This window comes from Myotis daubentonii, chromosome 6 (assembly GCF_963259705.1).
Source record: "Myotis daubentonii chromosome 6, mMyoDau2.1, whole genome shotgun sequence".
Lineage (NCBI taxonomy): Eukaryota > Metazoa > Chordata > Mammalia > Chiroptera > Vespertilionidae > Myotis > Myotis daubentonii.
The window spans coordinates 24,522,404-24,547,778 of NC_081845.1; the positions used below are offsets into that span (position 1 = coordinate 24,522,404).

At 39.0% G+C, this 25,375-nt stretch overlaps 1 protein-coding gene across 3 annotated transcripts in view; it reads left to right on the forward strand.

Moving 5' to 3' along the window:
* The window catches only part of PDE7B (phosphodiesterase 7B), a 275,867-nt gene that overhangs the window by 229,847 nt on the left and 20,645 nt on the right, over positions 1-25,375 (forward strand). For all 3 annotated transcript variants that reach the window (XM_059700409.1, XM_059700408.1, XM_059700407.1), the window contains 5 exons: positions 10,513-10,664; positions 12,528-12,591; positions 14,308-14,403; positions 16,430-16,530; positions 18,158-18,289. In XM_059700409.1, the coding sequence (XP_059556392.1) occupies positions 10,513-10,664; positions 12,528-12,591; positions 14,308-14,403; positions 16,430-16,530; positions 18,158-18,289 (545 nt within the window). The remainder of the gene's footprint in view (positions 1-10,512; positions 10,665-12,527; positions 12,592-14,307; positions 14,404-16,429; positions 16,531-18,157; positions 18,290-25,375) is intronic.

The window sequence follows — 25,375 nt, forward strand, 5'->3', positions numbered from 1 at the left end:
ACTGAAAGTTTGGTCATCTCAATTTGCTCACCACAAACCATTGCCCTCAAAACCCTGGATTTGCTAAACATTTCAAACTCTGAGAAGCGGAGGGTTCAATAAAACCACATTGTGCCTGGCATATATTTCTTCTTTAGGACTGAGGAAATTTGAGCTGCTTCTCACTAATTCATTTAAATTTCATTCAAACTGGGATTTTGAAAAGTCTCTCTATTGCCCAGAAAAGTCTTAAGAGCTTATTTTTAAAGCCCTTTTCCCTTCTTACAAAAAGGAAATAGTTTTTCAACCATCCCTGAACCCCAGAATTTAGAGATTCATAATCCACGGGTTGGAATGGGGTGTATATTAGGTAAAACAATAGGCTAAAAACAGCATATTTTGTCAAAAAAGCAGCGCACTGGGTAGTTCAGGAGGACAAGGATTTTAACCCTCTTGGACACTTTCTGAGCACATTTTCCTAGCACTGATGTAGCAGGTGTGGGTACAGTGAACTGAGGAAGGAGTTCATTCTATTCTATGACTCATATCAGCCATGTTGGTTTTCTCTTTACTGACAGGAACATAAAAGAGAAATGACAATTGAAAAGTAAACATGTTAAAAAGTGGAACTAGAGAAACAATTTACCCTGCCTTAAAGACTTTCTTTTTCCTCCTCCTCCTCTTCCCACTCCGTGGCAGTGTCAAAGCAAAACTCTTCTTTTAGTGACAGCCATCAAGTAGTCGTGAGTGCTGTACATAGAAGAGCTGATGACATGGGGATTTAATACATCTCCATTCAAGACCTCAATTTAGAGAACTTACTTCTTAGGTCCTTTTAACTCAGACATATCATTTGCAAATATTTCCTCCCATTCAGTAGGTTGTCTTTTCATTTTGTTGATAGTTTCCTTTGTTGACGCTTTTTGTAGTCTCATTTATGTTTGTCTTTGTTGCCTTTGCTTTTGGTGTCAGATTCAGAAAAGCATCACTAAGACCTATATCAAGGAGATTACCATCTATGTTTTCCCCTTAGAGTTTCATGGTTTCAGGTCTTATGTTCAAGTCTTTAATCCATTTTGAGTTAAATTTTGTGTATGGCATAATATAATGGTCCAATTTTATTCTTTTTCATGTGTCTGTCCAGTTTTCTCAACCCTTTTTGTTGAAGGGGTTGTCTTTTCCCATTGTATATTCTTGGCTTTTTGTCATAAATTAAATGCACGTATATGTGTGGGTTTATTTCTGGGCTCTCTATTCTATGTATCTGTTTTTATGCCAATAATATACTTTTTAATTACTATAGCTTTGAAATACAGTTTGCAATCAGGGAACGTGATGACTTGATCTTTGTTCTTATTTCTCAAGGTCACTTTGGCTATTTGAGATCTTTTGTGGTTCCATACAAATTTTAAAAATTTTTTTCTATTTCTATGAAAAATGCCATCCAAATTTTGATAGGGATTACATTGAATTTGTAGATTGCTTTTGGTAGTATGGACATTTTAACAACATTATTTTTCCAATCCATTAGCACAGACTATTTTCCCATTTATTGTGTATTCTTTAATTTCTTTCATTGCTGTCTTATAGTTTTCAGCATGTAGGTTTTTCACCTCCATGGCTAAATTTATTCCTAGGTAATTTATTTTTTTGGATGCAATTGTAAATGAGATTTGTTGTCTTAATTTATCTTTCTGCTAGTTCATTATTAGTATATAGAAATGCAACAGATTTTTGTGTATTGATTTTGTATCCTGCAATTTTACTTAGTTTATTAGTTCTAACAGTTTTTTGATAGAGTCAATAGGTTTTTCTAAAATAACATCAAGATTATTTTTATATTTTAAAAGGCTTTTTGGCAGCTTGTTCTTTTTATGAATAAATGGAGACTTTAATGTCTACGGAGGTTAAACTGTGAAAGATGAGAGTTGAGTGACAGCCATCAAGTAGTGACAGCACTTGATTAATTAGTTTGATTCCAGAATCAAAATCAAACTAATTAATCAAACTAATTAATTCTTCTCCACATTTTTTTAAAATATATTTTTATTGATTTCAGAGAGGAAGGGAGAGGGAGAGAGAGTCAGGAACATCAATGATGAGAGAAAATCATCGGCTGCCTCCTGCATGCCCTCTACTGGGGACCGAGCCCCCCTACTGGGGACCCAGGCATGTGCCCTTGACCAGAATCGAACCTAGGACCCTTCAGTCCACAGGCCAACGCTCTATCCACTGAGCCAAACCAGCTAGGGCTCAACATTTTTAAAACTGCATCTTTAAAACTAGAATTTCATCCTGATTTCTCCAAGGCTCATCGTTCTTGAAATTAGAAGTGTAGCACACACGTAGGAAAGTTATTTAATTCTGTCATCATACATTTGACACCTATAACTTGCAGTATATTGTGCAAATGCAAAGAAAACTAGCAGGAATCTGGCCTCCTAGACCTTCAGCCTAATGAGAAAGTCAGATGTGTCGATAAGAGTGAATTTGCAATCATATAGGCCCAGCTGAGTGTTATAGAGGTCAGTCACTGGGCAGGAGGACCTGGGCCAGAACTCCACTTGGGGGTTTGAGAAAATGATTCCAAAACCTAACATGTATGTTTTAGCATGTTGTACTTTATAACTGGAATATTATTTTTAAATGGCATTTGATTATATTTCTGTAAACTGAGAGGATTATTCAAATTAAATCAATGAATTTTATGTCAAATTTTTATCATGTGTAAGATTATGCGCTAGATATAAGGGATTACAAAATCGGATAATATGGTTTCTGACCTTGGGGAATAATAAGTTATTTATACCAATAACTCTGTAGAACAAGACATATTAAAATTTTTATGAGAAGAGTAAACAAAGCATATGAATAACCATTAACCCAGGAAGGAATTGTATTATAAGTATCATATAATTATTAAAACATATAACAATAATTATATAAAATATAAGTATTATAATAATTATTAGTGCAGTGTAAAAGTAGGGCATTTGTTATTAATATTATTTTAAAGATTTAGTTGGATTAGTGTTCTGAAAGTATTGATATTAGATTTATCGAGTTGGGTCTTCATGTTTGCTTGAGGCGAGTTCTGTTCACTTAAATAGAAAGGTTTTCTTTGTTCCTGGTATCACCTGAGGTGCTCCTGCACCAGCTACTAACATGCATACTGTGGAAACAATGCAGGCAGACCTTGCTGAAGGAACCAGGCATACAGCTGACAAAAAGAGCCTCATCATATAGGTGTGCTTATAGCTTTTTTTATCCCAGGTATTTATTCTAGGTTTAAGGTTTCTCCTGGTGCCAAAATTTATTAGCCCTTCTGAAGAGAATATGTCATAGAGAAGGTACTCAAAATGAAAATAATTTTTATTAGCATTTTTGCATCTAAGCCAACCCCAACTTGTGACTTTTTTAATTACCATACTGGCCATGCCAATTTAAACTTTATAACCCTAAAATTAGTGTCTAAATAGCACAGAAATGTGTTAATATGCACATATTTGTGAAATTCATAAAAGAACAAGTAAGCAGAAAATGGATTTTACAATGAAGGTCAATGTGCACATAGATTAGGCAATGAAACATTCTGGAGCAGCATTTTATAACCATTCCAAATGGGATTTGGGGACCCATAGCCCATAAAACAATAAAATTCAAATAAAAAACCATTAGGATGATTTTGAATGCCTTTAAGTAGTAATCTTTTTAATTATATAAAGGCATTAAATAAACCAAGTGTTTTATTATTAGGGACATTGTTAAGACTAAATTTTCACAAGCTGAATTTAGTTGAGTTATCTGTAAAACTTAGCTTCGCTAATCATTTAAATGTCTATTCAGAAATACATATTATGATATATCTAATATACTAGCTATTCACTGAAAGTCCTTTGGAAAGAAATGTGTCAGATCTTATTCAGTAATTGTACAACACATTTCAACACTTCACAAAGCAGTATTTATGACTATTATTCACAGATTGTTCTTTATATGGGGGTTTTTTTTCTCCCAACTGTACCTTAATCTTATTATATGCTAATTTTTCATTATTTCACATAGCACAAAGTACTCCCAAAATGAAAGTTGGTAAATAAGTTATTAATATTTTTTTAAATAAATTTGTTTTGGCATTATTGAATGTTCTTCCTCTTTAGAGAGCTACCTTGAGGATTTATTTTTCATTTAGCTTTATGTATGTTCTCAAATAAGAAAATTAAGCCCCTTTGCTTTTATAAATAGCTATCTAGCATCAATCCTGAATTATTTTCTTGTGATTAAAGAATATCCAGATGGAAATACTAAAAAGCATTGTCATGGCTTGCCTTGGTAGTTTAAAAAATATTGCTATATATAGTATATGCTACATTTTTTAACCTATAGGCTACCATGAAAATTAACTATGAGATGATTTTATTGTCTAGGTTTATTTTATTATTGAATTAGTAGGGGCCCAGTGCATGAATTCCTGTATCTTGAAAGGAACTGTGGGCTGCAAGGCTGTGGTAGGCACAAGGGCGAGTCTGGGCCCATCCTTCGCACCTCCACCTGGCCCCTCCCACCCCGGTCCCCTGTATGCTGGCAGCCCCGCTCCCGCCTTCACTGTTCCCACTCGCTGCTGGTGCCAGCCCTGCTCACACCTGCTAACAGTTCAGAGCGATCGGGACTAGCTCCGGGCACCAGCAGAGGGTGCAAGCGGCGGCTCTGGCGCCAGCAGCGGATGCGAGTGGGGCCAGCACCAGCAGCAGATGCAAGTACCAGGTGGGACTACCGCGCAGGAGCAAAGAATTTCCAGTAACCACCAGAGGCTGGCCCCAATGACAGTGACCAGCAACCCGCCTTGGTCTGGTGCCCCCCTCACCTGCTCCACCATCCCACCGTCGCCAACGCCCACTGTGTTCTGCTCATGCCCCCTGGTGGTCAGTGCACATCATAGCAACCAGTTGTTCGGTTGTTACGCCATTCGGTCTATTTGCAGATTAACCTTTTATTATATAGGATTTTTACATTATCTGTGCTTATGCTCCAAAGATGTGATAGGGCTGGAACTAGGGTGAGGGACTGAGGCATTTACCTCAGGCTCAAAATTCAAGAGGGTACCAAATAACTCAGTAATCAACATATCATATTTTAACAAAATATTTTTAAAATAAAAATTAAGGCCAAGAGCCCTAGTCATTTTGGCTCAGTAGATAGAGCATCAGCCTGCAGACTGAAGGGTCCCAGGTTCGATTCCAATCAAGGGCATACGCCCAGGTTTCAGGCTCGATCCCCAGTAGGAAGTGTGCAGGAGACAACTGATCAATGATTCTCTCTCATCATTGATGTTTCTATTTCTCTCTCCCTCTCCCTTCCTCTCTGAAATCAATAAAAATATATTTTTTTAAAAAAAAATTAAGGCCAAGGAATATCATAAATTTAAATCAAGAGATCTGTGTTCTGTCATGTTTGTGGACTATTATCTGTTTGATTACAGGGTGAAACAAAGAAGTAGGGAAGGCAAGAATCTTGTTTTCTTCTTTGGTTTAAGGATAAAATGGATCTAAACTTAATATCTCCATTTCACAGGATCATTAGATCAATAGTATTTTAATCAAAATGACAATTTTAGTGAATAGAAACAATTACTTTCTGATCATCTACATTTACTGTATGTAACTCATATATGGAAAAATAACATGTAACTCATATTTAAGTCCATGTCCTCATTTCACAAATTTCCCTAATAGTTTCATTTATGGAAATTTTTTCTAATCCAGGATCTAATTCAGGGTCATGCTATGCATTTAGTGCACTATATCTGGCATCTAATATCATGAAACAATACCCAAGTTTGCCTTTTATACCATTGACAGTTTTTAAGAGTATAAGTCAATCATTTTGTAGATTATCCTTCAACTTGGGTTTTTCTGATATTTCCTTTTTATTGGGGTCAGATGTGCCTTTGGTGGAGGAACACTACACAGGCAATATCACATTATATCAGGAAGCATATGAGGTCAGTTTCTCCCATCACCGGTGATGATAACTTTATTTAAAATAGTAGAACATTTGTTCACAAAAAATACTACTCATTTTTTTTCTAACGAATATTTATGGGGAAGATACTTTGATACAATGTAATTATTTTGTTGCTTTTTAAACTTTGGCTTAATAATGTTAGTATCCATGGATGATTCTATTTGAATCAGTTTTTACTATGAAGGCTGAAAAATGGTAATTTTCTAACTCTTAATTTCATCTACATTATTGGTTGTCACTCTCTGCAAGAAAGAACTTTCCCTTCTCCTTATGTATTTATTTACTATTTACTTGCTTACTACCAGTATGGACTGTGGATTCTTCTGTCAGTCTAGTGTTTATGATCCATTCTCCCATTTTCCATTTTGATGCTCCAGTTTTCCCATATTTGCTCAGAGGGATCCCTTCAAGTTGTCTCCTCTGTCATTTTTAAGTAATCCCATCACTATTTGAGCTCTCCCTTATTTTTTGGCATAATAAGAAGTTATAGTTCATCTTGTTCTTTGCCTGCCCTAGTTTTCAGCCATTTCACCAAGGTGGTCTAGTTCCCTTTGCTGAAAAATTGTATTTGAAAAAACAAAATCTGAGTGCTAAATATGCTTGTCTACTAGGACGTTGTTGCTTCTAGGCATACAATAAAATGTGCTCTTTCAAGTGCATAGTTCAGTGAATTCTGACAGATTTATATGCCCATGGTCAATGCTCAGTCTTCATTGTATTTGATCTATTAGCAGCATTTGAGACTGAGGGTCACAACTTTCTCCTCACAATATTGTCTTCACTAGCCTCCCAAACAATGGTACTCTCCTGGTTTTCCTCCAACCCCCTGGGTACTCCTTCTGTCTCTTGATCTTTTCTACTCTTCTCCATACCCGTTAAAGTTGAAGTACTGCAGAACTCAGACTTGGATGCTTTTCTCATCTGTATCTACACTCGTTCCCTAGGTAATCTCATTTGACAACTCCTAAATTTATGTTTCTAACCCAGTCTTCTCCCTCAAGCTCTGGATTTTATATCCGCTTATTTCTGTTATTTCATGTGTGTGTTTTTTATTGATTTCAGAGAGAGGAAGGGAGAGGGAGAGACAGAAACATCAATGATGAGAGACAATCATCAATTGGCTGCCTCCTGTACGTCCCCTACTGGGGATTGAACCCACAACCCAGGCAAGTGCCCTGACCCAGATTCAAACCATGACTTCCTGGTTCATGGCTGGACCCTCAACCACTGAGCCACACTTATTTCTACTTGACATCTTCACCTGATTTTCTAATAGACTTCCAAATTCAACATACGCAAAACTGAAATCCACCCCCACACCTGCTCCACCTGTAGCCTTTCCCATCTCTGATGATGGCAGCTCCATTATCCTGGTTATTCAGGCCAAAAACTTGGAGGTACCCAAAATATAGTCAGGATCTCTTCCCTACCTCAGCACTGCTCTCACATGGTGTGAGCAGCCATAACCTCATGCTTTGAGTATTTCAATGGCCTCAACAGGTCTTACTACATCAAAACTTGCTCCTATAATCTGCTCTCAGCACAGAAGCCAGGCTGACCTATTTTAAATGTAAGCATGATTGTACCACCCTTTTACTCAAAGTTTTTGAAGTGGTTCCATGTTTCACTAAGAGTAGAGCCCAAATGTTGCAATGGCCTACAGGGTCCTGTATGATTCTCGTACCCCCTTTGCTCTAAGCCCTCACCTCTTACTCCCCCCTTTCTCTCCCATCTCCATCCCCATAGGACAGGTACTGCTCTCCCTCCTGCATACCAGCATGCTAGGGATCCTTCCCACTCTAGAGTTATTGGTGCTGGTCCCTCCATATAGAAGGCATTTCCCCAGATATCTGCTTGGCCAGCTCCCTCATCTACTTCAATTTTGTTTGTTTTTTTAATTGCAGACTCTGATGACACCAAACATAACTCCCCTCCCCCAACAGAGAACTTCTGAGCCCTCATTCCCTGCTTGCCTTTTTTTTTTTTTTACCCATTGCACTTAAGACCTTCTAACACATTGTTGTAAATTACTTCTTCTTTATGTTTATTGCTTATTGTCTGTCTCTCTGTCCTAGAATGAGGAGAGGGATCTTTGTTTTTCTCACTGGGCCATCTAGAACTGAAGGATCTCATCAGGTTTCTAGAACAGTGCCAGTCTGTCCTTAGTAACACTCAAAATATTTTTTATATATGTATTTTTTATTGATTTCAGAGAGGAAGGGAGGAGAGAGAGATAGAAATATCAATGATGAGAGAAAATTATTGATCAGCTGCCTCCTGCATGCCCCTGACCGGGGATCAAGCCCACAACCCAGGCATGTGCCCTGACCAGGAATTGAACCATGACCTCCTGATTCATAGGTCAACCCTCAACCACTGAACCATGCCAGCCAGGCTCAAAATATTTTTTAAATAAATAAATCACCTACTTTATCTTGTACTTTGACTTGATAAACTGATAAAAATGAGTAAGAACTCACTAGTAGAATTGAGTCATATAACCCATTTTTTTAATATTGATATGTGCCTAAACACCCAACTTTTATTATATTCCTCTTATCTACTTGTTTGCCTCTTTCCACACATGAAATCTAGATTCATTTTAAAATAAAATAAAAAATTAATTAGGCAGCATTTCCAGAGAACAGTAGGTTTTGTCTGCCCTGAATTATGCCTTAGCATGTATAATACAACATAAGTAACAAACCGATATCAGTCACTCACTTCACTGTCGGTGGGGAGGGCCGCATTGCTAAGGAGCCCCGGACCACTGTTTCCGCTGCCTCTGGCATCCACTGTGATTTTGAGCTCCATAGAGGGAAAGGGCAGATGGGAGGAGGCATGAGAGAAACCAAAGTTCTTTATACATGAACAGTACATTTTCCTACTAAACTGTTCAATTGACTCCAGATCCAAAATTGGCAGCAGATGTCTCTTACGTGGCCGTAGAGTGACTCACAGCATTTCAGCTGAGACAAGACTTACCTTGACAGGCATTCAAATAATGTGCTTGGGGTATTTCTGGGCAATCACCACGATGTCAACAGTCAAGTTTTGAAAGCTGCATGTGAATGAGTGTTAAAATCTCTCTACTGTCAAGATCAGTCTCTCACGGCCACCAGCACAAGAGAATGTGCTCCATTAGAAAGCAAACGCTGCATGTCCGGAGAACGTAGGTGACTTTTAGGCTGAGATTGTTGGTGCCTTTGCCACTGATGTTCTTGGAACATTAGAAAACATTTCCGCTTGTCTAAGCTAGTGTATTCTCAATCCTTCTACTTCAGGTGCAGGGTTTGATCAGACTAGAATGAGTGTAGAATGAGAACCTAATCTAAATTTTCGAACACTTGTTCTAATGCAGCAGAAAAAACCTTAACTGTTTCTTTAAATGCATGCAGAAGTATGGGAATTTTTCTTACTAAGCATATTGGCATCATTAATAAGAAAATGTAATTTTTAATTCATACACTTTGTCTTCGAAAATTACATTTTAAAATATCTCAACTTTAAAAAATTTTTTAAATGTATTGGCTTTTAGTGAGAGAGGGGAAGGAAGATGGGGGGGAGAGAGAGACAGAGAGAGAAAGATTGATTTTTTGGTCCACTTGTGTATGCATTCACTGGTTGATATGTGTCCTGACCGGGTAGCCAACCTACAATCTTGGTGTATGGAGATGATGCTTTAAATCAACTGAGCTACCTGGCCAGGGCTAAAAATATTTCAGTATTTTAATAAATATAAGAAATATTACTTTTTGTTCTAGAAAAATTTTAAATATAGAATTAAATAGACTATATTTAAGAAAGCATTGAGAGCATCTTTATAAAAAACTAGAGGCCCAGTGCACGAAATCTGTGCACTGAGGGAAGGTTGTCCCTCAGCCCAGCCTGCACCTTCTCCAATCTGGGACCCCTCGGGGGATGTCCGACTGCTGGTTTAGGCCTGGACATCCCTCTCACAATTCGGACTGCTGGCTCCCAACTGCTTGCCTGCCTACCTGCCTGCCTGCCTGCCTGATTGCCCCTTAACCACTCCCCTGCCAGCCTGATTGATGCCTAACTGCTCCCCTGCCGGTCTGATTGCCCCTAGCTGTCCTCCCCTGACAGCCAGTCGCCCCCAATTGACATCCCCTCCCAGCCTGGTTGCCCCTAACTGCCCTCCCCTGCCGGCCATCTTTTGGCAGCCATCTTTTGACCACATGGGGGTGGCCATCTTGTGCGAAGGTGTGAGGGTCAATTAGCATATTCCCTCTTTATTATATAGGATATGTTTTTTATTTTTATGTGGCCTCCCTACTGGGGACCAAGCCCACAACCCATGCATGTGCCCTGACTGGGAATCAAACTGTGACTTCCTGGTTCATGAGTCGATGCTCAACCATTGAGCCATACCACTGGGCTTGAGAGCATCTTTAATACTTCTCTCCTTTATAATACCTTGTATTTTTACATAGTGGGTAAAATGGGCCTTATAAATATATAATTTCTGAATTTGGTTACTTTCCACAGATACAACACACTCAGGGGAAATTGGCACCAAGAAAAAGGTGAAAAGACTGTTAAGCTTTCAAAGATACTTCCATGCATCGAGGCTGCTTCGTGGAATTATCCCACAGGCCCCTCTCCACCTGCTGGATGAAGACTACCTTGGACAAGCAAGGGTGAGCTAGCTACCCCCGTGCCACCTCACCGCAGACAGGGGCCGAGAGCATGTGCCGCCACGGGTAGTAGGGTTGAGTCCTGCTCTGACACTGAGATGCTCTGTGGCTTTGGCTGGTTACTCAACATATCTGAACTTTTTTCTCTAATATAAAATGAAGTTAATAGAAATACACACCTCATAGGGTGATGAGGTAAAGCATGTCTGCATGCTAAATATATTCATACCTAGTTATTTTTAGTGTATAAATGTGCAAAACATATTTAACCCATTGAATTATCTCATTGTAATAGCTACTATGAAATCAACCCAATAATTACCAACTCTTAATTCCATTTTAAGATAGCAATATGGTGCATTATCGTTTTCATAATTTTTAATTCATTCAAATAATTGTTACTAATTTTATAATTATTTTTGCCACTCATTGGTCTAACTGAGGGTAGACACTAATGTGTGACATTCTAAACAAAAGCCTGCAGGCTATCTCTAACCCAAACTGCCAAAGGAATTTAGAGTTTAGAAATAAACTGCCTCAGTTTAAATATAAGTCAAAGGTAGTGTCTTATAGTTTACGTGCTAAGTAATATTATGCTATATATATATACTATTAAGAAATAAGTAGCATTAATATCAGAAGAACTAATTCCCAATATTAGGTCTACAAAAGAGAAGGGGTCGGGGATCACGCCTTCTAACAACCCAAGGCCTGAATTGAGCGAATTTGCTTGTTGTTGTTCATTTGTTTGGTAAGAGGAGAATAAGACCAAGCTCTCAGCACCAGAGCCTCAGTGACAGCAGCCACCTCTCGAGAAAGGCAACACTGAGATACAGAAAGAGCAGCGGGCCAGAATTCATGGTATCAGCACCAAGTCCTGGCTTGGCCCTTAGATTTGTATGACTTGGGTAAAATGCTCACTCCATCTAGATCTCACAAACAACCTCTTAACCCTTCATTGCCCTGATGTTGTTGTGAAAGTCTTCGTGGGCCACGATGAGGCCTTTGGATTTCTCACAAGATACAAAGAAGCCATTCAGGGGCAGGTAGGGGAGCAGGAGCTGGTCCTTACCTTAGCCGTGGCCATGAGAGGAGAGGAAGGAAGGCAGTCACAGAAGCTACAGTGAGGAGAGATTCAGCACCTGCAACTTTGCGTCTGAGAGTTTCTAAGCATTGGGGTATTTTTAAAAGAAAAATAGGATTATAAGCCTATTGAAAGTAGGCCTTTGATTACCCCAATATTTTCAATTGCTCGCTCTTCAGTTTCCTGTTACAGTGGTTCATTTCACATTTAGTCCCACGTTGAGCAGAATAATGTGCTCAGCCATCATTTTGACTCCATTTTATTAAAATTAGTTGTAAACCTGCCTTAAGTGAATAAATAATAGTTTACCATGTAGAGGCTTCACTGAACTATAGTTTTAACAGACATCTAACATGGGTGTGCTTATTATATATAAGCACTGTTCTAAGCCCTTAAATTACAGGCATTTATGTTTATATATGTTACCTCATTTAATCCTTACAACAACCCTCTGAAGGAATAATATCAGCCACATTTTTCAAATTCAGAAACTGAGGTACAGAGAAGTTAAGGAACCTGCCCACAGTTCCACAGCCAGTAAGAGACGTGGTTGACATCAGATCAGGCAGACTGATCCCTGAGCCTGTCCCTTTAACACTATTGTGATTAGCCAGTAGAGTAAGATTTATTTCACCACAAACCAGTTGTACGTTGACAGTAGAATGCTACTGTATTTTCACCATCTTAACTGGTTAAGCCACTGTGTCTCAAAGTGAATATTTGAGTCTTCAATGTGATTCATTTGAGTGGTTTTTTGTTTTTGTTTTGTTTTTGCCTTTCAGCATATGCTCTCCAAAGTGGGAATGTGGGATTTTGACATTTTCTTGTTTGATCGCTTGACAAATGGTAAGTCACCCCAAAGAATTCACACTAAAATATGCACCATAAATGGGATTAATTTTATGAAAACAATACTTATTTTTAAACATTGGTAATCCTTTTTCCCTCTTTCCCCCACTTTCATAAGTCTCCAGCCACTCAAGGAGGACCAGGGCAGGGAAAATTACTGCCGAAAAAGAAGAAGGAATAAATTTGGCCTTAGAGTCTTAAGACAGTTTCCTTCTGGCCTTGATGATCCCAAAGGAATTAGGAAACCACAGATTAGATTCTGTCCTTGCAGAGCACTTTGACTCTCTCCAAAAGGAGGAAGTTCAATGTTAGCCAATAATGTTAGAACCTGCTCATCTGATCAGTCCTGCAGGGCAGGTATTTGTGCACTTTCATTAAGTGAGTCAAACCTGCCCTGGCGCCTGGTATTGTCCAGGTATGTTTGGCGTCTTCAGAAGAAAACAATTACTGAGGATAGAGTGGAAATGCTTAGGCTGCAGCTGAAAGGAAAGTAGATATTCTCTTTGGTTTCACTTTTAAAATTTTTTGTGCCTACAAAGGCTTCCTTTAAGAAAATAATAAAATCCTATTATATTTTCATCTGCCTAGTCAACAAATGCTGATGAGCTTAGGGAGCCAATGAAAGACATCATATTTAATGCTAACTTTCCGATGTCCCACCATCTACCAAGCTTGTGATTTGTCGTTGCAACTTGTTTTCTCATCATTCTATTACTGGAGAAACAACACATAGTGGAAAGAGTACAGCCTCAGACCATAAAACTGAGCTTTCCACTGTGGAAAGCTAACTAGGCCACATAGGGATGGATTCCATAATTTCTTAGCTCCCTTTACTCAAATCATCTGAGAAATTGGTACCAGTAAATGAAATTAACTGTGAACCAAAGAACATGTTCAAAAGAAATTATACCCATGACTCATAAAAGTATGAAATGAGCACATGTCAAAGATTTGTTTAACTCAATTAGCAATGTGGTAAGATGCTACAGATCTTTCAAAGGAGCATTCAAAGAGCCACACATACATAAGCAGTAAGAAACACATGAATTTATAAATAGCTGTAAAACTGGGAAGAGGAAATCAATTATATTTCCACCTGAATTATTTCGTTTGCATGTATATGGACAAGAGTTGCTTGAAATACTATCAGTTATCTACAACTTGATAGTTGTGAAATAGCCCAAAACAATGAAAGTTGCAGAAACACTTAGAATGAGGTACCCTGGAAGAGTATTCTTACGCAACACATTGTTTTTATTTAAGACATCCAGTCGTCTTCTTGGCCCATTTCACAGTCTTTCATAAATTCTATGATACTTTTAATATTCCTTCAATATTTACATGTTATTGTAGCTTCAAATTTGTATCTTTGCCAGCTTGAGTTATAACATGTTTCAAGGTAAGTATAATCTTGATTGATACCTAAGTAGGCAGATTCCTTCTATAACTCCTTATAACTCTTAATATTGCTAATAATTCATTGCCTTTGGTATAGGAAGACAATCTGAACTAATTTTCTTTGTACAATAAGAGAAAACCTAGGACCAGATCATAGTAATGATATCCTTTATACTTGAATAATTTCAAATTTAAAAAGGAAAATAAATGATCCTATTAGAGACCTTTCATCACAGAAACTGTGGATCCTATTGTCAAGCTTGATAATTTAATGGTAATGAAAAGGAGTTAAAACTGGTGACTGTTTTCCTCCAGGAAACAGCCTGGTAACACTGCTGTGCCACCTCTTCAACACCCATGGACTCATTCACCATTTCAAGTTAGATATGGTGACCTTACACAGGTTTTTAGGTAAGCCTCTTTTTTCTTTCATAGTCCTACCTCCTTTCCCATGAATAATGGCAGTCCACAATAAACTAGCAGGAACCCTAGCATGGTAGATGAAGACCTCAAATTAATCTCAAATTATCTCATCTTAATTTTAAAATTTGGTTTACCCATGTAAATCACTGAAAAAAATGTTTATTTGGTTAGTTATGTTTACAGCAGATAAAGGCTATACAGAGAAAACCAATAAGAGCAGGTACCCGTCAAAGAAGTTACTAATCTGTTCACATGTCAATAAAACTCCAGTAAGGCATGCCTCAAAGAATCCCAATCTGGACATGAGTTGTTGAATATCTTCAATAGACATTTTTTGTTTTAGTCATAAGAACTACCATTTATGTAGTGGTATGTTATTTCTAATCATTTCAACAACCCTGCAAGTTGGGCATTATCCCCACCACTTGGCCCACAGTTAAGGAGAAGTACAAAGTGGTCTTGTGCCTTGCTCAAGGTCAACAACTTATCATTGGCAGAGCCGCAATCTAAACCCAGGCTCTCTGACTTGAAAGACCACCATCTTTCCCCTTAACTCCACCATCACTCTCTGTCCAAAACAGCCCCAGTCTTATTTGACGTTATGTGCATCCTTATTTATCTGTCAGTGAGTTATCTAGGGCACATTTTTAATCACCACATAACTTTCTGCTGCCACTTAGTATGTTTCTGGCTTCTGTGCTTTGAATTTGAAAGCTGACTTGATGCCATCAATAGTAAAATAGCACTGAAAATGATAGCAACAGTAGCAGCAACCAGGCTTATATGGTGCTTACATATGCTGGGAACTCTTCTAAGGACTTGCATATATTAATACTTGCCATATAGCCCTTTGAGATTGGAGTCATTGTTATTCCCATTTTATAGAGAAGGAAACTGAGGATCTTTGTGGTTAAGTCACTTGCCTGATACAAATAATAATGATAGGGGCAGAATTCAAATATAAGTGTAAAATAAACCTGCTGAATAAAAGGTATACGTGACACAACAGAAATTTTTGAAAGCAGCCACAACATGGATCAGTTTCAGAAATACAAATAACCTCAGGCCATTGAAGTTAGATTGCTTGAGCAAAGTAATGGCCGTGAATAAGGCCAAATAGTTTTGGTTTGTCTAGAGAAGGAGAAGGCAGATACTTTGGACACGTGTATGCACTCAGAGTACATGTAAAGAATGCAAAGATTTGATGACAAAAATAACACCAGAATCCAGAGCCAAACCCACAGCATGGGCTGACAAAATATGACCACACTTGCAAACCTGGACGTTCTATACACACTGGCTATATTGCATCCTAAGCATTGCCTTGGTCATTAGCTGAAGCAGGCTAGTGGCTCCTCTATATAGCAAATTAAAATTGCCTTGCTTATGTCTCTACTTGATTCCAAGAGCACTCTGGTCCTTAAATTGGAAGGGCATGAAAGATGATAACTATTCTGAATGAGGCAGAAATAAAGCCAGGGAGTCCTCAGTTGGATCAACACAGTAAATAGAAAATCTGCCTAAAGAAGCCCCAGATTTGCTGTGGTCAGTATTTGTTACTCAAGTGGTAGACCCCGCTTTGGATCTCAGGAGTCTGACGCTACCTACTGGGGCTGTTTAAAAGGAAACCTCTCTTATGGCATAATATTCATAAATGGCAGCAAAATTAAATAATTAAACTATAGTGTGAAGTAAAGTTGTTCGTTTCCTACATATTTATTTTTCCTATGAATGAAAGCCTTCATGAATGCCAGAGAGGGATGATTAATGAAGGCGGTGAGGGTTCCCAAGGGCCTCACCAATCCTTTTAACCTTTTCCCCATCTGCCTTCCCCCTTCTCGCCACTAAAAGCAGCTCAGTAGAACTGTGAAACTCCCAAGCCGTGTTCATTTTTAAAGAATCCCTCGGGTGCACATTTTGGAGACACTAATATTTTTAAGCAAAAGGGACCCTTAATAAATCTGAGGTCTTCCTGTTTGGTTTTAACTGACTGAGATACCTGTTTACCTCCTAGTCATGGTTCAAGAAGATTACCACAGCCAGAACCCGTATCACAACGCCGTCCATGCAGCCGATGTCACCCAGGCCATGCACTGCTACCTGAAGGAGCCAAAGGTAAGGCCAGACCCGGCTGCCTCCTCAGCCATCTGGAAATGCCAAGTCAACTACTTGCTGGGTTCTAAATCACCCAACATATCAGAATAGCTGTTATGGGTCCTTTATAACACAAATACAAATTGTTTAGATTCCACTTCCAATATCAACTCTGATAATCGTGCAATACTCATAAAAGAGGATGTAAATTTTCTGAGGTTTCCTTTCATAACTTGTATGAAAGGCTGCATTAGGACAAAAAAAAAATCCTCCCCATGATAGTCTGCATCTTATATATCTTCAACAGTCCCAGGAACTAGCCGTTTTGCCTTGAATCTTTGCTACAAATGGTACCAGCATTGACATTTTCTGGGAAGGGTCCCCCACCTCATGGTTGTTGATGGACAAATAGAATCAAAACTCCTCAAGGCTCAAACTCCACTTCCTACTAAGGCAACTGAATATCCTGATTCAGGCCCAAGAAAATGAGTGAACGTCACAGACCTCTTAGCAAGCGTGCTCTGATGTGATCAACCAATCCAAAATTAAAAACATGAGAATAGTGCTTGTTACTACAAACCGAGGCATTTCTTAGTCATATAAAGTTGGTATAACATAGAGGATGAATTTCTTAAGGTTTTTGAAAATAAAATCCCAGTCCAAGACTCTGTTCAGTTCAATCAGTTTTAACATCAACCACCGACTATGCAGATGCCAAACAAACATTCCCAAGACAAAACTGGGTAAATGCCTCATCCGTATAAAATAGCCCGAAGACATTAAAGGCTTTCTTTTTTAATCTCTAGGTAGCCTGAAAGTTATATATTTAAAGTTAGTGTTAGATTCCCATTCCCCTGCTTGTTTTCCTAGCTGAGAGAGAGAGAGAGAGAGAGAGAGAGAGAGAGAGAGAGAGAGAGATTCTCACACACCCACACACTCCACTATTACACATTGAATAAATATGCAAATTTTGCAGTTCATTTTTTAATGTTTTTATTGATTTCAAAAAGAGGAAGAGAGGGGGAGAGAGAGAAACATTGATGAGAGAGAAACATTGATTGGCTGCCTCCTGCAAGTTCCTTACTGGGGATTGAGCCCACAACCCAGGCATGTGCCCTAACCAGGAATCAAACTGGGCAACCTCCTGGTGCACAGGACAATGTCCAACCAACTGAGCCACATGGGCTGGGCATTCAGCGCACTCTGAATTTCATATTCAAAGGGTGGCAATGATATAGTGGATGGTTGAAATAGACAAATTATTTTTTTATGTGTCCATCATTTTGGTTTTAACGTTTTACTTCATTTGTAGTTTTCTCTGGAGCAAAGCTGACTTCAGGCTCTGACTTCTCCTTACCCACAGACAGGCAACAACACTGCAAAAATAAAAGGAAACGGAGTGGCAGTAGGAAATGGAGGGTACCTGAATGGTCTATACAATTTGACTTGCTCAGTTACTTTCTGCACAGTCCTTTCTTGCAATTCCATGTGACTCTCACCTCACCGACTGCTTCAGAGGATAAAAGTCTGGAGGATGAAAGGCCTGGACAGCTTTGTGATGCTTCATTCAGTATGATTTAGCCAAAACAAATGGTAACCTGTTTGTGAAAACATACCCTTTGACCTCCCAATTTGACTTTCTTCACAGCTCGCCAGCTTCCTCACACCTCTGGACATCATGCTTGGACTGTTGGCTGCAGCAGCCCACGATGTTGACCATCCCGGGGTGAACCAGCCATTTTTGATCAAAACCAACCACCACCTTGCCAACCTGTATCAGGTAGGAGAGCTCAACACTGGGCCAGGCACAGAATGGCCAACTGCCTTAGACCCAGTCCTGGAGCCTGAATCTCACCCTTGGAGATGGCTTCATTCAGGGTCATCCACAATGATGACCACAGCCAAAGAGCATGGGTTTGAAATAGGTCCAGGATATCCCCCCAAAAGGATTATATTGGTTTACAAGGATCTACAAGGAATTCAATTTGCTCTGAAGCAGATTTGAAATTATTAGAAGTCAAGCAGGATCCTTACTCTCTGATGGTCTGAGAATATCTGTGTCCCTGGGAATTATCTCACATATCATGGCTAATTGAAGCTCATCTTTGTAGGACTTCTATAAATGATACTGCTCAGGTGCAACCCTAATTCAGACTTATGTCTCTAGGGCCATTTCTGTACTTTATAGGCCTCTGAGTTAGGTATTTTATCAAAGACAATAGACATTGTTTAAAAAAAATAGTTCAGCAGCATGAGAAGATTGGCCAGGGGAATTTTCACCCCTTGATACTGTTTCAGATATTAAGCCATATGTCATAAATGAATTATCCCCAGAGTTTTCAACAGGATTCTTTAGAGACCTTTGGTTGTCATTCACAAAATCATTACATACAAGAAAATTATTGATCTCAATTTTAGTAGAGCTTTTGTAAAAAATGTATTGCTGAAAGAATTCCTGGCAGATCCCTCCCATAAAACAGCTTCCTTCTACACGATGTTGCCGCTTAAGAATGCATTTATTTCCAACAAAGCACAACTGGAACATTTTCAAAAGCCTTTCCCATCCAGTTGATTTGCCTTGGGCATAGGGAGAAACTGGTATTCCAAGGTTTATGGCTCCATCTGGTATGTATTTTAGCATTGGGTTTCCCTGGGCTGTCAGCCAGCACCCGGAGCCGGGATAGCTATGGTCATAGAGAGGGAACAGGATGACAGAACTAAGAAAGTCTTTTGATGATCAACTAAAAACTAAAAGAAAAAGAATTAAAGAAAGAAAGAAAAGAAAAGAAAAGAAAAGAAAAGAAAAGAAAAGAAAAGAAAAGGAAAGAAAAGAAAGAGAGAAAGAGAAACCAATCAATGCAGTTGGCTACTTAATCCATTCCCAAATAATCTAAATGCTTATATAACTTCAATTTCTCATCATCAAGTAAATTATATCAATGGGAGTTTGAGAGTGTTACTGCTATTGGGTAATTTATACATAAAAATTAGGTTCATCATACTGTACTTTGGCAGGTAGTAAGTACATATAAAACACATAATGAATTCACATTTAGATAGAAGTCAGAAATATACCAGATATTAAAGACATAAAAACAAGAAAGTAAGTGTAGATTTCATCAATAATGAAGAATTAAGTACCCACTGCTAATTAACAAAAAAAGTGATTCTCAAAAGCAAGATACTCTATCTTCTTAGGATACTAAAAAATGTCCTCAAAAAATGGATTCCTTACTCAAACCTTTGAAGTGCAAATAGTTTTAATAATTTTTATTAACATTCCAATACAACTAAATTCTCCAGCCTTTTCAATACAACATATAGTTTGGTATATTTTTCATCAGCAACTATTGCCTATATTTGATGATATACTGGGATCTAGACATACAAACATGAATAACATATAATCTCTGCCCTCAAACATTTGTTCAAACTCTGATGTGCAAAATCCAAGAAAATGTAATCACAATTTGAGAAAGGTTTGAGGAATTAGTTAAAGGTATGCATTTAGATACAACTTTTTTTTAAAGTATTTGAAGAGTAAATGCCTGTGTTGTTCTTTGCATCCACAGATATTACTATAATCAAGTAAGTTATCATTTTTTTTCTAGCAGTGAATTTATCAGCATCTAATATTTGATAGAAAACAAAAAGGTCCTTTTGACAATGACTAGAGAGAAATTTGGATACAGGACTCAGAAACCACATTCAAGATGCTGTCATCATCAGTCTCCTGCTCGACTGGTCTTAGGACCTCTTGGAGGCTAGAGATCTGTCTTTATGGTCTAGAAACAATGCTGAAGGCAAACCAGTACTATAAAATTACTTCCAATATGAAACTTTTATCAGCCAAATGAGATTTCAATTCTGCCCCCAAAATTGATGCTGCCTTTAATATTTGGCTATATACCATTGTTGACTATCTGAAGGAACTCCCAAAAGATAAATTCCCTGTTAAATTCAGTTTTAAAAAGTATGTAACTGACCTTTATTCAACACTCACTATGATTCAAATGCTGTGCTAAATGCTTTTTATGTATTATATTATTTAATCTTCACAGTAGCCCAGTTAGGTGGGTAGTATTATTATACCTATTTTACAGAAAGGTGAAAATTGATACTTAGGAAAAATCAAGTATTTTTCCTAAAAATAAACAGCTAATTAATGACAAAGCTAGGATTGGAATGCAAGTCTTTTGTCTCCAGAGCCGAAGTGCCTACGCACTATACATACTGCCTCTAAAACTCATATAAATTACCTACTATGTGCAGAAAACTAAGAGCTCTCCTCCAGGTCATCCTATTGCAGTGAGGGAGACAAGAGGATTAGAAATCAGTGGCTTAAAGCAGGAGACTTTGCTAAATACTCTATAGTAGACAGTGAGAGAGTGTGGTGGGAAGACAGTAATTGATTCTACAGATGGTTTCTGAAAGTAAAAAAACTCATGGAGGAGGAAGCATGGTGTAAACTAGCCTTGAAGCATGTGTAACATTTTGAGTAACATTTTGGAAGTCACTAGAGACAGCACAGTCTGGTGTACTTTTGTGATTAAAACCCACAACTTCATAATAACTGAAAACGGACTGTCCCTATGGCCTTTAGCTGAGCATACTCCTGCCATGAACACACCCTACTCTCAGATCAGTGTCTGATAAATTCCCTGTAGATTAGCTGTACCGAAAAGGACCTGGGTCAGAAAATCCCCACACTGCGCAGGCTGTAGATGAGGAACTGGCATAAGTCTCCAGGTTTTCAATTTCAAGAGGAAAAATCATGGTACATAACATATAAGCTGAGTGAGACCATTAACAACACATGATATTTAAAAATATTTTGGAATTGTATCCTTTTAACCTACCAAGGGTCTGTTGGTTGAAACATGAATGAACTTTCAGGAAATTACATGCAGATTTTGAGCATGTACCTATGCACATTTTTCTAGAGAGAGGACCCATCACTTAGACTCATATTTTAAAATTAATTATAGATTCAGAAAATATTAAGAACCATGGTAATGAGTGAAAATATATTTATGTACACACACTACATATATTATACAACATATTGTGAAATTATACAGAAACATGCACTCACATTTGGTTAACAAAGATACAATAGAAAGGATGTGCTGGGAATTATGTGGCTTTGAGAACACCCTGTGCATGACTACTACAATCCAGATTTACTATAAATGAGATAAAATGAAAGGACGTCCTCTCCCTCCTTTTGTTGGCTATGTTCTTTCAGCTCGGATACATAAGATCGTTGCATAATGCCTAGCCTGTGCTTCTGCCCTGAGACAAAGAGAGAGCCAGGACAGCTGGATGAAGGCTGGGTCAAGGGGCTCTCTCCCATTGTCTGTGCCTGGGCTGGACTCACTAGCTGAACTTCCAACCCAAGTTCAACATGAAGGCCATCAAGGCACTTCCACCTGGCACCTCTCTCATCAGAGTGGAAACAGCCCAGGTGTCCATGGTGGACTGAGAGGGAAAGAGCATGTGAAAGATAGAACCCACAACTTGCCTCTGTCCCTCTACCCTGCAACCCCACACACACGTGGGCTCAGCCATTGGGCAAAGTAAGCATTAAGTCAGATATGGTATTATTACAATTGCAAAAGAAATCACTTTCAGTTTAATTTAAAATTGAATTCCCTTTGATGGAGTCCAGCTGTGTATTAACTAGTGACAGAGCAACCATTGAATAAAATAATTAATAATTAATTGCTCCATAAAATTTCATATTATTACATTTTATACTGTCTTGCAGAAGTTTATAATCATTTTCTTAGTCACTTATCACAAACACTAGGAGGAGGTCAGCATTTTTAACCACTTTTTATTATTTTAATGCCTCTGAACCATAAATATGGAGCTGACAGAACCAGAAGTGTTCCTTCCACCTGGTCCTACAGCCTCTTCTCAAACAAGCAACTGCATAGGTGATACGTAACTTCACAATCCCTGCAATAGCAAAGCTGTTTGAGCAAATGTTGTGAAAATATTAAAAAGGAGGCTCAACTTTGATTTTCTGCTTGATAAAGTTTCTGCTGCTCATGGCGAGGTGGCCGGTATGTGGCAGGTCCGTGGCCCTGATCTGAACACGGGCCTGCCCCTTGGACAACAATGAATGTCCAGGCTCCTTGCTCCCAGAGCAGTGACTTGGGCAGGTGTAGGTCAGACAAAAGGCGGTATCTTCAAACAGGCAGTAAACGTAGCAGTGCTGTGGTTTCTCCAAAGGCCAAGGTCTGTCCCTCTGAGACCTCCTGGGCTGGGACTCGTGCAGCATTACCAAGGAGACCACTTGGCTTGTTAAGGAAGAGCTCAGCCACTTCATTATCTCCTAGAGTCTTGCTTCTCTGTTTCATGAGCAATTAAAAATGAAAACAGACTGTGTTCATGTTGTTTTTCTTCCTGTATCCTCTGGTTTAAAAGAGTAATTAACTCTGACTCCTGTTGAACACCAGACTCAGTTTAGCAACATCATCCTGAGTATTTTAATCAAAGAAAGTGTCCAATAAATAGCCCAGGAGTGGCGGGGAGACGGCGGGGGTGGGGGTGGGGGGGAGAAAGGGTGCAGAGGGGGGCGGGGGGGGGACCAACGGTTTGAAGCCACCTTGTACGATAGCAAACCTGCTCTGCCAGATTTCCTTTGACAAATAGACTTTTGATTTAATTTTAAAACCTGTATTGTTGGTTTACTAAATGCTAGCTGTGTTATTATTGGGGAACAAAAGGATTGTTTTTGTTCTCAGAGTGGATAATACTTAAAAATTCAGATACAAAGAAAAATAAAGGTTTTGCTGTAGGGGATTTAAGGGTTTCATTTATTCCAAATTAAAATTCTAATAGGTTTTGTGACACAAAGGTGGATATTTACTGTTTCAGCTTTAAAGTCCAGATTATTCTTAAAACTACAAATAGGAAGCGTTTGCAACGCTAGAACAAATTGTCCCTGGGATAAGGTGAAATTGCTGAGGGGATGCTCTTACGGGTAGACAGATGTGGTTCCCTAGGTGGGAGTCCAAAACAGTTCCAGATTTCAACAGAACGGTATCATCGCATCCTGTGCTCAGATATCCATGAGCATTTCTGATTATTTTCTTCTTTAATTCAAACCTACCTTTTACTGAGACTGTTCTCTGAGCCACTGTGAAAGCAGGTGAGCCGATAGGAGCAGAGCCGCCTCCCTGTGAGTGGGACCCAGGTAACTCCGGTTGTTCCCTGTGAGACACCCGTAGGATCCACCCTGCTCGCCCCAGCCTCTCCCCTAGTGCAGGACACCACCAGCATTGTCTTGTCTACATTCAGGCCGATATGGCTCCAACCTTTCCTCGGCTGCAGCTCAAATCTGACCCATAGGTGCCTCCCTAAAATCCCACTGCCTCAGGATTCAGTCCAAATGTCAGCACAATTTACAAATCCTGTTTTGATCTGACCCTGTTGTACCTTCCAGCTTCACTTCCCATCATTACTCAACCATGCCTCTCTGCATCATCACATCTGAACTTCTCTCCAAGTCCTGAACATATCACTCATTCCTTTTTCATTCAACAAATGTTCATTGAGTGCTTAACACATGCCAGGTGCTGGGAATACAGGAGATGAACAGAACAAATGAAAATCCCTGCTTTCTACTAGGGGAACCAGAAAATAGCTAAGTAAAATATGTAATATATTAGATAGGGTTCCTCTTACTTACAGGTCTGCAACATGTGCTCTTCCTTCTGCCTATTTTAATGAAATATATTCCCTCTCCATGGCCTGAACTCTTTGACTGCTCTCTAACTCACTTATTCCTTCTATCTCAACTTGGACATATCTTCCTCCTGAAAGATATTTCTTTCAATGTCCATCTTCCATGTCCCTCCTATACGATCTCACAGCCTTCTATTTCTTCCTCTATCAGTGTTTTCTCTCAAACCTGCCACTGCCTGATTCGATGTCCACATCCCCATAGTCTGCAAGCTCCTGAACACTCACTTATCACTGTTGTATCCTCAGCATCCAGCAGGTTTCTGGTGTCCAGTGAACACCAGAGGTTTGTTCGATGAGCAACTAGGTGGGTAGATGGATGGACCCATGAACACACTGGACATGCAGCAAGAAAGACAGAACCTGAGTAACACTGAGAGATGGGGACTATTGGCAACGGCGAGTACACACAGAGACCAGGGTGGAAACCTGACAAGCAAAGGTACGAGCACGCAGACCAGGGAGACCACCGAGCCAAGGCATGCACCCCCACTGTCCACTTAGTAGCTACTCCTGCTGCTTGTTACATTCTTGCTACCCTACATCAAGGGTCCAGCATAAAGAATCAGAAGCATTGATTGAAAAATTCCTTATAATTATTTTCTTACTTTAGATCTTACTAGAGGCCCAATGCATGAAATTCGTGCAAGAGTAGGCCTTCCTTCCCCCAGCTGCCAGCACCAGCTTCCTTCTGGCACTGGGACCCAGGCTTCCCTCTGGCCCCAGCTTCATCCAGAATGATGGCCGGTCTAATGAGCATATTACCCTTTTATCATTGTAGATAATTGACAAATATATCTGATATATGTTATTTCTGGAGGAGATATAATTTTAAAATCTCTAAGGCTTTTACTTAAGTCTAAGGATTTCATAACAAAAGATCCCAAGTCTGGCTTCTATCAGCTATTGACCAAAATTTTAACAGGACTCTTTTTCTTTTAGCAGTTACTTAAACTTTTGCAGCTACTGGACTTTCAGGTTTCGGAAATTATTTATTCAGTATCCACTCAACAAATATTTACTTTTTTAAATGGCACTGTGCCACACACTGGGGCACAGAGATGAATAAGATACACTCCCTGCTCTCCATGGCAATTATGTATGGCAGCCG